Genomic DNA, 14,821 nt, shown 5'->3' with positions numbered 1-14,821 from the left:
ACCACCTTCCTGAGGCCTAGCTGTTGTGATTTATTTAAAGGTTACGATACCACGAGATTCTAGACAACACTGGCTCTAAACAAAACGTGCTTGCTGTTTCTGAGGAAGTTGTCACCCACCACAGAATTGCTATTGTTAGTTGTGGCTCTGATACTCAGAGCTGTCTGGGATACCTCAGGAATCCCAGGTTGTAGTTACCCAGTTCATTGACTGGTTTAGAGACCATTCCTGTCAGGTGCCATGGTGTCTGCCCTGGAAGTAGGGACACCTCCTCCTCCTGTACCATTTCATAAACATGAGCCAGGATTGTGTGGCTTTCTGCATCTCCTTTCTCCAATGTTGGGAGGTGGTTGAGAGCTGCAGACCTACTCTGGATGAGATCCTGCCACACTGTGCACCTTGCTGTCTTTCCCTATTACATGTTGGTGATCTCATCTTTGTTCTCATGTTGAAAGGGCAGATACCATTTGGATTCATAAAAAATTTGGTACTTCGTGTTAGGAAGAATGGGTCACTTACTGAATCCCACTGCAACAGTGGCTACCTTTTTAGCCGGGAACTAGATCTCTTTACCCAGAGCACATGAGTGTATTCTACACAGAAAGGTTTTAAGTGTAGTAATGAATAAAAGTACCATAAACATAGACCTGAGTGTAGAAAGCCTACCCAGTAACATGTGTAGAACAATTAATAGTTGCGACAGCACATGATTTGAGCTTTGTTTTGTCAAATCATTACAAAGCCAGACAATGTTACCACGTTTGCTCTGTGTTAGCACTCTCAAGAAGTAGCAAGACAGAGACAGCCTCACAGTAGATGCTAAAAGGTCCTATTAAGATACCTCTGTCAAAATCCTCATTGCACTTTTTTAACTGAAAAAGAAAAGTCACTACGTGAAATTCATGGGGAACCAATTAAGACTCCAAAACAATCTTGTGGCGGAAAACAAAGGTGAGGGTACCATAGTTCTTGCTTTCAAGTCTGTCAATTAAAATGATCTGAAATGGGGACAAAGGTAGACCAATGCAATGGGACAGCCCAGAGATAAACCCGAGGACTCACAGTCCACTGAACCTTCTTGGCAAGACTGCCAAGAACACCAAGCAGAGGACCCATCCTCTCTCTAGGAGATGTGTGAGGAGCATTAGACGTCTGTGGGTGACGTGAGCCCGAGCCTTCCTCTCACCTCATACACAGAAAACAACTCAAAATGAATGAAAATAAGACTCAAAGCTGAAAAAACTCCGGAGGAGACAGAAGGGGAGATAAAGCTGCATGGCTTTGTCGTTGTCTGTGATTTCTTACATGGATACCAGAAGCATGTTGCAAGCAAAACTCGACAAGTGGGACTCTATGAAGCCCCAATTTTTCTGCTTAGCAAGGAGGGACAGTCAGTAGCATGACAGGTGGTCTGTGGGATGAAGGGACTGCCTGCAAGCCTTATTCCCAATAAGGGTTGATTTACCACAGTGAAATCAGGGTACGGAAGGGAGCTTTGATCTGCCATGTTCTTTGCAGCATTATCGCCAGTAACTGGAATTACTTACTGGTGGAATAGCTTACGTGTCTGTGTAGGTAAAGAAAATGTGGTGTATCCGTATAATGGAATATTAGTCACAGTGTTATACAAAGGAAGGAAATGTGGCCGAGGAGATGGCTGAGTGGCAAAAACACTTGATGTGAAAACAGGACTTGTACTGTGAGCATCTGTAATCTGGGTACTCCTGTGTTTGGGGGATGGAGGTTGGAAGGGGGAGACACAGAGTCTCCGCATACTCTTGGCCCAGGTACCCTGGTGAACACAGCCAAAAGGCAGACAGACTATCCCTAACAATAGATGTCAAAAGACTGACACCTGACAGTAGCCCCCTGACCTGTCTATGCACACTGTGTCAGGTGTGTCATTCACAGGCACAATCGCATGGGCCTACAACACACAGAAGGGAGAAGGGTGTCTTGGTGACACTCCGGTTACATTCCATATCTAAAGCTGTCAGGATGGTGGCAGCATAATGTGTAATGGCTTCTCGGCACTGGTGGTGCTGGCCAAGAAATGGGAAGTTGCTGTTAGATTCAGTTTCGCAAGATCAGGACTTTGTTACAACACTGTTACAATAGCTACAGTTATGGCATAGTTAACAGTAAGTAGCATAGGCTTAAAATTTGTTGAGGGTAGATTTTATGTTCTTGCTACAATAACAGAGATGAACACACACACACACACACACAAAACTAAAAAAAATATGACTGAGAAACACGAAAAAGAACTGTTAACTGATTTAAGTGCACACTCTCCATTTGGACTTTTTTTTTTTTGATTTTTCTTTAGGCAGGTACCTAGTGGGTGATGGATAAAAAACCAGGAGCTTACACACTGCACCAGAATGTAAATTTTGGAGCCACTGCATAGGGAATAGCTTTCCACCCAAGACTACACGACAAGAATGAGATTGTCTTTTTTTTAAAAGTTACATTCCAGACTTTAAAATATAAGGGAATGAAGACTGGCTCAGTAGTTAATAGTTTTACTATTCAGAAAATAGACAAAAAATTAACAACAACAAAAACAAGAAACAAAAAGACCCACCACCACCACCAAAAACCCAACTAAAGTCTAAACCTTATGAAGTGCTCCATCTTAAGTACCAAGCTTTGCTTTGGTGGTTTCCTGTCATCCTTGCCTTATGCTGACTTTACAAAGTAACAGCAGACACCTTTCTTCTTTGTTGCAGTCATGCCAGATGGCCACCAGGGGGCATTTGCTGTTTGGGAAAGAATTGAAATGAGCAGTTTGAGGCTTGTATCTAAGCACATTTTTTTTGTGTGTGGGGGGGTGGGGAGTGCGGGAAGGAGCTTTGTACAGACAGGAGCTACATTTGGTTTTCCTTTACACTGATATTATTTGTATTTCAGCTTCTTTCTGAATTTAGGAGAAAAGGTTGATATTTAACATGCACGGGATAGGTAATGATAGTGCAGTTCAAATAATTTTTTCTCATTTTAAATTTAGTTTTTATTTTAAGTTTATCTTATTTTTATGTGTGTGGGCATTTTGCTTGCATGCATGTCTGTCCTTCACATCATGCATTGTGCCTGAGAGGGCGAGTAGTGGGCATCGGATCCCTGGACTGGAGATGATTGTGAGCGGTCACGTGGGTGCTGGGAGTTGAACCTGTGTCCTCTGGAAGTCTAGCCATTAACTGCCAAGTCTTCTTGTAAGCCCCTTAAGATGAAATTTTTAGTAAGCATACCTAATTGGTGAGTGGGTTGGTATTTCTTCCTTTGGGTAGTGTAAGTTAATGGATTTCTCTGTGACAGAATAGTTTACTATTAACAAAACAACCCCAGTCCCTGAAAAGGATCCCACCCAGAAACCAAAAATTGACTGTATGGACAGTGGTGTATCTATTTGTGACACTAATTTTGTGTCTTGTTCAGTTTATACTTTTGAATCTCACTGATAACCTTTTTAAATATGTTTTTGATAGCATTGGAGGAGCTTGTGCGTTTTGTTTTTAATATTCAGAATTTGTGGAAAGGTGTTTAAAGGTTTTTAAACCAACAATCTGTGATTTAATAGAGGAAAGCAAAATCCAAAGGTCTGTTTCTTTGACTCTAATTCAGTGGTAGGACGCTTTCACAGGGATCGCCAAAGACCATAGGAAATCACAGATGTTTACAGTACGATTCGTAACAGTAGCAAAATTACAGTTATCAAGTAGCAACGGAAACAATTTCATGATTGGGGGTTGGAGCCCAGCATGAGGAATGGTGTTAAGTTGCAGCATTAGGAAGGATGAGAACCACTGCGGCAATCCCATTGTTGTTGCTGGTTCTGTTGCCATGGATGTGTTCATTTAGGAGATTCATTGTGTGGGGGTGTGTTCCTTCAGCCCCACCGTGACCCTCCGTGGGTTGCTGGTGTATTGTCATCCTCTGACAGGATGGGGCATGGGGTGTGAGCAAGGGAATGAGTTACTGCCACAGTCTTCCTTTTCTCCTGCCCTCACCGACTCTCAGATGGTGGGCGGGATTTCTGAAAGAGTAACTGCTTTCTCTGGGCTTTAACGTTTAGTGAGTTGTTGATGGTGTGGGATTTGTTTGTCTTATGGTTTGTTTACTGAGTCTCAGAAGCAGACCTGATAACAGGTCTAACTCTTCATTTTCAGTGTGGTTCTCGACAGACGAGAATCAGAGCTGGAAATTTGACAACCTGCCATTAATGAAGCACAGTAAAAAAGCAAAAAGTTGTTTATTTTAAAGGTTGGAAGTAGTTGTTGCTTGAAGGTTTTGGTCTGTTTGCTTGTTTTTAATCCAACTAGTTCGGTTTGCATATAACTAGGTAAAATACCTGGGGAAATGCCTGGTGATAATAGTATGAACCTGTGCAGTTAAAAAGAAGTTGAATCCATTCACAGATTTCTCTAATGAAATCTCATATTCTTTTTTCTGCCTAGCTAATAAACAGACATTAGGCATGTGAGGTGGTTAATTTCCTTTCACCCTGTTCCAAGTAGTGACAGGATCTGCGACATCATTGGCTGTTACATAAAGCTCCTGAGACCACCCACTTTCTCCTCCCCTCTCCATCCCTGCTGGGAACCACAACAACCCATGGCATGTACAGTGTGATGTAACTCGGGCTGCCTGCTTGCTTCCGGACCTGCTTCTCACAGCTCTTGCTCAGACGAAGGGCATTGTTTTTTTAGCAACATCTGGGAGTGCAAACGGAAGCCTGGAGCCCTAGGATAGCTAGCTCTGGCTTTTTTTTATTCCCACCTCGGGTGGCCTGGCATTAGCTATGTAAGCTTGTTTTTCTCTGGCTGTATCTCTTGGCCTGGGAGAACCCTGAGTTGCAAAGGGACAGTATGTGATGGTCCCTGGAAAAGCTGCTTCCCCCTCGAAGTTCTTCTGCTGGCTTTGAAGACATGCTGTTGTCTCCCAAATTCTCCTTATCCACCATCCATGTCCGCCTAACCGCCAAAGGACTGCTTCGAAACCTCCGGCTTCCTTCGGGGCTCAGGAAAAACACTGTCATTTTCCACACAGGTTGGTCATGCACAGATCTCTGCTCAGCACTGCATAGGGGAGGGCTATGCTGATGAACTTACAAATGCTTCTCAGATTTCTATGGAGACAGATAATTGGGAAATACAGCCCTCTTTAATGAGAGGCTTGACTGGCGGCAAGGAGCCGTTTTCTCTTGTGTTGAGCAGGATGGTACTTTGGTTGTGTGCCAGGCAGCTATAGGCTTGTTTGTGTTTATGGATACAGGATTGTTGCCTTGGAACTTTCTGACGCTCCCCTCTGCCACCAAACCTGTAAAAACAAAAAACAACAACAAAAAAAACCACCTGTTAGTTTACGTCTATCTTCAAATGACATTTGGAAATAGGATGTGAGCCAATTGAGACGATTTCTCTTTGCACTGAGAAAGGAGACGGTTTCTGTGGTTTTGTTTTGCAGCTCTGCAGTTTCTCACTGAGGTGGATAGGGTATGTGAAAAGACCCACACACATTGCAAACACTCCTAAAATCACCAGTAAGTGGACCACACGTTTAGTTTTCTAGTCTTCCTAGCACAAACGGCTGTGCTCATAGAATATTGCCGCTGCTGTTCCATTCTGATGCCGCTGCCTTTCATTCTGCTGTGCCCAACATGGACTTCTCAGGCATCTGTAAACCTGTCTGCTGACACGCAGGTGCTAACAGTTGCTATGGTGGTAAATTAAGTTGATGTCATGGTGTGATGGCCTAAGTCTCCTTATGCTTGGTTGGGGCTGCTGTGTGTTGTCTGTCTTTCACAGGCTTGCTTCATGGGCATGTGAATGCATGATATTTTTGGTGCCATGTGTGTGTTTCCTATGTACCTATTGTTTTTCAGTTGACTCTTCACTGTCCCTGGTGATTTTTTTTGTTGCTATTTTTTTTTTTTATTCTGCTGACAGCATTTTATTTTCCCAGAGGCATCTGCCTTCCCTGCGGGATAATCTTGATTTTTTTTTTTTCTCCTCAGCTTCCTTTCCTTGTTTCATAACTCCCCTTGGCCTGGCATTTGAGTTGGCTGGCCTTTTCTTCTAGGTCTGATGGCTGAAGGTAAATGAAGAGGGCTGGGGCCATGCCCAAGCCAAATGCCACTGTGAATCTACTCAGCCCTAAAATAAAAGGTGGGGGCCGATGTGGGGGGGGCTCGGTGGCAGCTGAGGCCTTGGCTTTAATTGCCTGCACTTCCAAAATAAAAATATATTACAAATTTACAAAAAGGTAAAAAATACAGCTGTGCTGTTATTATTAATATTATTGTTATTGTTATAATTTTCCCCTACTCTTTCTCCCCCCCCAACTCTTCCCAGTTCATTCCATCCCCCTACGTATACAAACAAGTGTCCTTTATGTTAACAATAGTTTCCATGTTCCAAAGTACAAGCAGCTTTCAATATTAGTTTTTAAAAAAAAACTTGCTCTAAGGTAAAAGACTTGCTCTAAGGTAAAAGACGTGGGAACAGAGGGCAGATACGATCTAAATGCATTCACTATGTGTGTGTGAAATTTCAAAAGAATAAATTTTCATAATATAATCTGAAAAATGTCTGAGGCCACTGTGTCATCCAAATGTGCCTCTTTCTGACCTTGACTCTGCCCTCTCTCACTGTCACGGTGTCTTGGTTACCTTTCCTGCAGTAGGTTAGCCAGACACACAAATGCATACACACACGCGCGCACACACACACACACACACACACACACACGGGCATCTTTCATAGCCTCATTGGACTTGGAAGCTTGGTATCTGTTTTAATTGCTTGCCTTTGTAAGGTTAATACCTTAGAGTTTCTTGGCTCCCTACTTCCTTCTTCTTTGGGTGGAGGAGGTACTGGGGATGGAACTGGCCCTACCCCTGAGCCGCACACCCAGCCTTTATTCCAGTCCTTTTAATAGCGTGAAACATTGCTGAGTGAACAGTGGTTTATTTGTTCCACTAGCTGATGGCTTAAGGTTTGTTTTTGTAGTGTTTTTGTGAAGCAGGTAGTTTGAGCAAAAGACGTTAAATCCTTAAAGACCAGAATTTAATCAGTAGTGATGTTTTAATCACATATTATTTTCTGAGTTTATATAAGAGTCATAATTTTTAGACTAGAATGCACGCACACAGCAGTGAGTGTGCACTATATTTTACACAGGGAAGTCATTTTACACAGGGAAGTCTGAGGCCGGGCACATGAAATAGATTGCCAAAGAGCACATAGTAAGTAGAGATGGGAATCAAACCTGCAAACTCTACTTAGATGTTTTTTAACCTTAAAGATTTTTTTCCTCCACCTGTGAATGCTGTTCTGACTCTCAGCACCAGGAATTAGGGATGAAGAAGCGCTTTCCATGTGAAGAAAGCTCGTTAAGTTCCTACGAAGAATCCGAGCCTGAGGAACAGACTCAGTTCATGCAGTGTTCCCTACACAAACATAAAGATCAGACTTCCATCCCTGGGGCCCAAATAAAACTTAGGTATAGTGGGATAGCCTGAGCTCCCAGTGCTGGGGTGGCAGAGGCAGGAGGATTCCTGGGGTTGGCTGGTCATCTAGTTCAGCTAAATTGTTGCGCTTTGACCTCAGGAAGAGACCCTGTTTACAAAAACAAGATGGAGAGGGAATGAGAAAGACTCGTGAGGTTGACATCTGGCCTCTATACCACAAAGCTCACAAGTGCATATATGCACACGGAATAGAACAAAGTATTATAAAAACAATAGTTGTTATTTATAAAAATTACTTAAAGAATTTAACTCTAATAATTTTAGTTATCCCTAGTAAGACTCTTTGGAGAGTTCATCTGCATCATATCAGTTTAAGGTCAGAGGCATTTTCTAGAAATTGGCTGATGACATCATTGTGCTTGGTTTTATCTAGTTAGACTTGTGCGCACTCACTTGTTCAGATCCCTAGTAAAGGAAGTCTCATTGGTTGCCTTAGTGATGGGGCTACTGAACTGGATTCCAAGAATACCAGGATAAGATGGCGTTGGCTCTATCAGTAATTTAGTTTATTATTGTCCTTACTTTAGAAGGGCCATAAGCCGATAGCCCCATGTTCTGCTCTCCAATGTCTCTGGGCCTCAAATGCCATGAACTTCCTTAGCACTGGGCTTTTAAACACTGACTGCACTACTACACTTGGAAATTAATCTTAACTACCTCCCAAGTCCCATTAATCCTCCTGGCTTTTTTTCTCTTTATGACATCATGTTCTTATCTGACCATCAAACATGACTCATTTTATTATTCATACTCGGAGAGCCACAACAATTGGTTATAAAAACTCAAGACTCCACCCTTGGAGGCGATCCTTGTTTTCACTCCAACTGCCCTCCTTCAGGAACTTAGGGTGAAGCTTGCTCTCTTGTGAGGGGCTGGGGATGGAACCTAGGACCACCTGTATCCTAGGCAGTTGCTTCACCCTTGAGCTGCAATCCCACGCCAGCTCCTGTTAGTGAGACAGTAACAAAATACTGACAGTGACCGGGTCTGTGCAGCTAACAAGTGGTCAGAGCTTTCTGGAAGGCCTCATACTGTCTTTATGCTGCCAACTTTTCTTCCGACTCTAACCTGCTTCTCACATTGCAAGATCAATTCATCCATGTCTCATATAAGTATCTGTTGGGCAGGTGCCATATGCCAGACACAAGGCTTGGTGCTGAGAAAATAGCCAGGACTAAGTCCCACCATAGCCCTGTGCCTTCCTCAAACCCATAATTGGGCAGGAGGCAGGTAATCATGCTAGGGTGTGGCCTGGGCCCTGAGGCAGTTCTTGGCACCTTTATCCAGGTGTTTCATGAGTGCCTTTTAAGTGTGGTCCTTAGGAGGAATGGAAGCACTGAGAGATAAAAAGCATTCCTTATAAAGAGAATGACGTGAAAAGCCTAGAGAGGTGAGGACAGGTGGCTCCTTCAAAGGAAAAAAGTGCAATATTTCTGAGCAAACAGTGTGGTGAGAGAGGGAGGCTGGGAAAGGACCCCTGGTCAGAGCCTGGGACAAGGGCACAGGCCACTATGTGTTGTGGTACTTTGTTATTGACAGGTGTGTCACTGAATTGAGACGTCACTATTTTCTGTAAGTAAGGGCTGGAAGAAGGAAGTCCATCCTGTAGGGATCTTGGGTGATACATGTAGACTTTCAGGATCAGGAAGGACTCCTTAAAGTCTGGAATGACCTCGCTAACTGTCTCAAGTTTTGTCAAGAGTTATTTCTTTTTTTTTTTTTAAAGATTTATTTATTTATTATATATGAATACACTGTAGCTATCTTCAGACACACCAGAAGAGGGCATCAGATCTCATTACAGATGGTTGTGAGCCACCATGTGGTTGCTGGGATTTGAACTCAGGACCTCTGGAAGTACAGTCAGTGCTCTTAACCACTGAGCCATCTCTCCAGCCCAAGAGTTATTTCTTGACAAGAGTATTAAGCTAAGTTGTTTTTTTGGTTTTTTTGTTTTTTTATCGCAATACACCAGTCGTTCCCAGTTTTATGGTGGCTCAGAGAGGGTAAGGGAAATACACTTCTAAGTGTAAATACTCCTTCCCTCTCAGTTCAACTTTCCTTCCAAGCTGGAAGTAAACTGATGTGTTTATGAAAAGATAAAGAGAGGGCAGAAATGTTCTATGGAGGTGTAGTCAGGTATGGGGTAAGAGGGTGCCTCAGTGGGCCCATGCCAAGGAGGCATCCCTTCCCCCTGAGGGACCAGCCACACAATAGAATTTATTCAGGGCATTGAGAGGGGAGTTAAGAGGGTAGAAGAGGCAGAGAAAGGGAGGGGGAGGGAGAGAAAGAGACAGAGAGAGGGAGGGAAAGGGAGAAAAAGAGTAGAGGCCTGGCCATGAGCACCTGGAGAGAGAGAGAGAGAGAGAGAGAGAGAGGGCAAGGAACAAGAGGATAGAGCAAGAGCAAGAGAACACATGGGGGCAGGCAGCCCCTTTAATAGTGACTCAGGAACACCTGGCTGTTGCCAGGTAACTGTGGGGCAGAGCTTAGACAGAATGCTAGCATAAACCCATATTAATTATTACAGGTTGTATATCTTAATCCTCAAATACTTAATGTCCTCTTTGACTCGTGGAAAGGCAGTTAACTACACTAAGGGTTTTGGATTATTTTTGCTGAGCTAGTGAAATTAAAAGTGATTGTTGTAGTGCCAGTAGCAGCTTCCTCCAGACTGAAACATTCTCTCCAGTGAGGAAGCTCTTTAAGACTCAGCAAGCCCCAGAAACTGACCAGACCAGATGGTGGCACTAGGCTCCCCACTCCTTGAGTTTACATAAGCAGTTAGCACTCCTCAGACACTCTCAGAAAAGCAGAGCTGCCTGCTGGCTGGGCAGGGCAGTGAGCATCTAGTTCTCAGCTTTTATCTGGGATGGGCTTTTGGTAATGTGGCTGACTTTGAGTCATTTCTGCTCCTGTAAATAGCTCCTTTCACCCATACTCCAGTGAGTAACCCCAATAAAACTCATCTGTGCATCAAGTTGGACTTTGGGTGTTCTCAGTTTGATCTGTTGTTGGTACCCTACCTGGGGTATGTAGATGCTTGTTCGTGTCTCCCAGGAATAATGTCATACAACATTTAGGCTAGTCTGGGGATGTGGTTGGTTGCAGTAATATGCCTGCCTGATGTGCAAAGCCCTGAGTTTGATCCCAGAACCCGAATAAGGGTTGGAGGGAGTAGCTTAGCAATGGAACGAAGTACCGAAGACCAAAGCAGTATTAGAACAACATACCTGAAGCAGTCGTAAAGAACCGTTTTGACTACACAGCATGTGAATGAAATCTATTCAATTACAGTAAAATTCATCAAATTATGTTCTTATATTTGGTGGTTACTTTTTAGACTTCTTTTAGAATTGCTCTAGGCCTGAAAACCAGACAGTGACACCCTTCCTCCTGAGACAGAGCTATGCTGTCTATGGCTCTGAAGCCAGGATGGGCGTCTCTGTTGTTTCCTTATCTCCCTTCCTTATGGGTGGGTGTCTGACTCAGGCTGAAGGCAAAGGAAACCGGAAGGAGGTGGGGGCAGATCCCTTAAGCGCCAGTCTCAGTCACATGGCTAAGATCTTAAAAAGAGAGAGGCTGAGAACCTAAGTGTTTGATTTCTGTAGTTTCTGAAGTACACATAGGTGTGTCTATCCTCCAAAAGGCAGGGCAGTTCTGCCTCAGAGGCTGTCACTGGCTACTTATGAGTAATAAGAGTATTATTTAGCAACTGGAGTCTATAACAGACCTTGCAGTTTGTTTTTTGTTTTTAAATCTGAAATAAGACAAATTAGTTTTGGTGCTGATTATAAATATTTGTAATGCTCCCACTTGTTTTAGTTTGCTTTACTGTTACTGTAATAAAACTGATCAAAATCAACCTAGGAAGGAAATGATTTGTTGGCTTACATGCTACAGTATACCATTAAGGGAAGCCATGGCAGACGCCCGCAGGCAAGAACTGAAGCAGAGGCCATGGAGGAACACTGCTGACTTGCCCCCGCTTAGCTACCTTTCTTACCAGGGCAACTTGCCAAGTGGACTGGGTTCCTTGCATCAATTAGCGATTAAGAAAATGCACCTCAATTAAGGGGCCCTCTTCCCAGGTCTCTCTAGTTTGTGCCAAGTTGGCCAAAACTAGTTTCAACTTTTGAGCTAGTTTATTATTGGATACAATATTAATACTTGACTATAGTTACTTAAAATACTTTTAACTTTCCATTTTAAAAACAACGCATGGAGGATTGTGTTCTGTATTTTAGATCTGTCTTTTATTACCTCAGTATTTTACTGTAGAACATTTATGGTGTTTATTCATGAGCTGTTAATATAAATGCGTTTTTCTCAAACACTAACATAACAGGTGTCAATGAAGCCATTATAGCTAGTTTCCATAATATATTCATGTATGTTATGGTATGTGTATATATGTATACACACATCAATTTATATGTAAAGAGAGAGTTGGTGTTTGTAGAATACATAAAGGGCCAGACTGAAGGATAACAGATCAGTGATGTATCTCTACCACACTTTACTGTTCTACCGTATATTTACAATCTGTTTGCTTCCTTGAAGAAGCCATCTTGATGACCTCACTGGCCTCTGGGCCCATTGATGGTGGTTACTTACCAAGAACATCAGAGAATCACCATAATTAAAATAACACATATTATGGCCAGGTGCTGTGGTATGTGCCTTTAATCCTAGCATCCAGCAGACAGAGGCAGGTAGGAAGTTCAAGGGCACCTTGTTGGTATAGCAAGGTCCAGAATATCCAGAGAAACAGACAAAGCACCCCAACAATATGCATTGTGACACTTTAGGTTAGCTTTAAGGATGTCTTAGAGCTAGCAGTGTGTGCAGAGCTAAGCATCTTGTCAGACATCTGTAGTCTTAGCACTAGGGAGGCTGAGGCAGCGTAGAGAGATAAAGGTCAGCTGTGCTATACCAAGACCTTTTCTCTCTCCCACCCCTATAAATAAGAACAGTGTATGCACATTGCTTGCCATCTTAGGTAGAAAGGCAGCAGTTGGGGTTTCTGACACCCTTTTCTGCATTCCCCTTAGCTGTACTTTCAATTATTTTAGAAGTACTTTTTTTCTTTGATTTTGTAGCTCTGGGGAAAAGTAAGACTAAAGAACTGTTTTAGGGGCTGTATTAATTATAGTTTTATTGCTGTGATAAAATACCATCACCAAGGCAAGCTGTTACTTGAAAGGTCATCTCCTTTATTTGTTGCTTCTATGAGTTCTATGAGTTGCTCTGAACTCAGCTTGTTGCATCACAGACAAGAAAATAACGGACTTTTAAAACTGTAAGACTTCATATGACTACAGTGTTCGTCATCCCAATGTCTTATGAAAATGTAGGAATACCAAAAGTTTTGAGATTCAGAAATCTATTTTTTATTTGATTTTTTTTTACTTATTTACTTTACATATTGATATTTACATATCGATGCCCCCCTCCTGGTCACTCTCTCCCACAATCCTCCCTTTCCTTCTCCGAGTTAGTGAAGACCTCCCCTGGGTATTCCCTAACCCTGGCACTTCAAGTCTCTTCGAAGCTAGGCGCTTCCTCTCCCACTGAGGCTAGGCAGGGCGGCCCAGCTAGAAGAACAGCTTTGTTCAGGCAACAGCTTTGACCAAGGCAACTGTTAAGGTTTTGTTGGGATTACAGTCTGCAGAGGCTGAGCATTGACAGTGGCAGGTGGCTGAACAACAGAGTTCACTTCTTGTTCCACAGGTGGGAAGCAGAGAGCGCAAACTACAAGTCTTTTGAAACTTCAAAAGCCCACTCCTACTGAAACACCTACTAACTCTCCCCACACAGCCACCAACTAGGGACCGAGTAGTCTAAAGCCAAGATTGATGGCAAAGACTGACGGCGAATATCTCATTCAAACCATCACAGGGTTGAGAGATTTGCCCTTTCCCCCATGACCTCTATAACCTGGTTCTAGGTGCCTCCCACACCAAGGGCTAATATTCTGAGAACGGCATTCTTTTTTCCTTTATTGTTTACCTACATACGTATTCCTAATGTCGAATGTTTTCCCCCCCTATTTGAGTTTCGGTTTGTTTTACAAGAAAATTTACTATGCTTCATCATAATAATGAGGTTTGTTGGGTTTAGGGGATTTTTGTTTTGGTTTTGGTTTTTAACAACTTTGATACATTTTGGAGACCCGCCTACCACTCAGTGTGTTATGTCCACAAGTGTCTACACTCAGCAGCTGGTTTTCAGAAGCATCCTTCTATGATAAACACAATGGCAATATATGATCCAGGCACTGGAGGTGCCATCTGTGGCTACACAGCACCCACCCACAGGGCTTCTTAGAGGCAGAAGTGACATTTGAGTTGGTTATGCTCAGGATGTAAAAAAATCACAGGAGACATAGTGTTTACAAGTTTTAAATCTTAATTGCTTTAGAGGAGTAACTACAAGAAGGCCCTGTCAAGCTGCTACAGCTCGTTAGGGAGATCAGTTCCTAGTGGTGACAGGACATTGAGGTACTATTTCCTTCCATGTGTTTGGTTTGAAAGAACACATTGTTGGTGCATGTTGCCATTGGCAAAAATTAAAAAGACACCACTGGTGTAAGCAGGCTTTATGTTATTGAGCAGTTTTTTAGATCTCTAGTACGATGAGCAAGTTGAAAGGATTGAGACAAAAACAACCCAAAAGGCCTATTAAAAAAAAAAAAAAAACTAGTGTTAAGATAGAGATGTAAGGTGATCATCGTGGCGCATGCTTTAATCCCAGCAGTAGGGATGCTAAAACAGGTATATGTCTGTGAGTTCAAGGCCAGCCTGGTATACATAACAAATTCTAAGATAGTTAAAGCTATGTACAGAGATACTGTCTCAAAACCAACAGCAACAACAATGCCAACAAATAAGATTGAGATATACCTCAGTTGGTTGCCTGACAGCCTAGAATATATGGAACACACTGGGTTCAGTTCCCAGCACGATATAAACCGTGCATGGTGCCACATGCCTGCCATCCTAGAGTTTTGGAAGTGGAGGCAGGAGGATTAGAAACTCAAACTCATCCTTGAACACACAGAGAGCTTTATGTTTAAGCTAACGTTTGTTGACATAATGATAATTTTTTTTAATAAGGTTGTATAGATTACCACCACTGTTAAGTTGACAGAACTAGAATGTGTGTGTCCAGACTCTTTCGTGTTGGAGACAGTCTTTAGGTTTGATTGAACCTTGAGAAAATTAGAAGGCAGGTGACTAATCTGAGGAGCCAGATGAGTTGAGGATGAGCTATTCTTGGAGACTCAGC

At 42.8% G+C, this 14,821-nt stretch overlaps 1 protein-coding gene across 4 annotated transcripts in view; it reads left to right on the top strand.

Moving 5' to 3' along the window:
* Window positions 1–14,821, top strand: part of Mtus1 (microtubule associated scaffold protein 1) — a 145,073-nt gene that overhangs the window by 86,207 nt on the left and 44,045 nt on the right. Inside the window, exon 1 of one of the 4 annotated variants that reach the window (XM_028768163.1) lies at window positions 4,678–5,049. The exons of the other annotated variants lie outside the window; for them this stretch is intronic. Within the exon in view, the coding sequence (XP_028623996.1) occupies window positions 4,929–5,049 (121 nt within the window). The 5' untranslated portion in view covers window positions 4,678–4,928. Of the gene's footprint in view, window positions 1–4,677; window positions 5,050–14,821 lie in introns of those variants that run through there. 4 annotated transcript variants of the gene reach the window in all.

The sequence above is a fragment of the Grammomys surdaster genome, unplaced genomic scaffold (genome assembly GCF_004785775.1).
Source record: "Grammomys surdaster isolate TR1022 unplaced genomic scaffold, NIH_TR_1.0 185, whole genome shotgun sequence".
Lineage (NCBI taxonomy): Eukaryota > Metazoa > Chordata > Mammalia > Rodentia > Muridae > Grammomys > Grammomys surdaster.
Note: the sequence above shows the minus strand (reverse complement) of the source record. Positions and strands in the feature narration are given on the sequence as shown.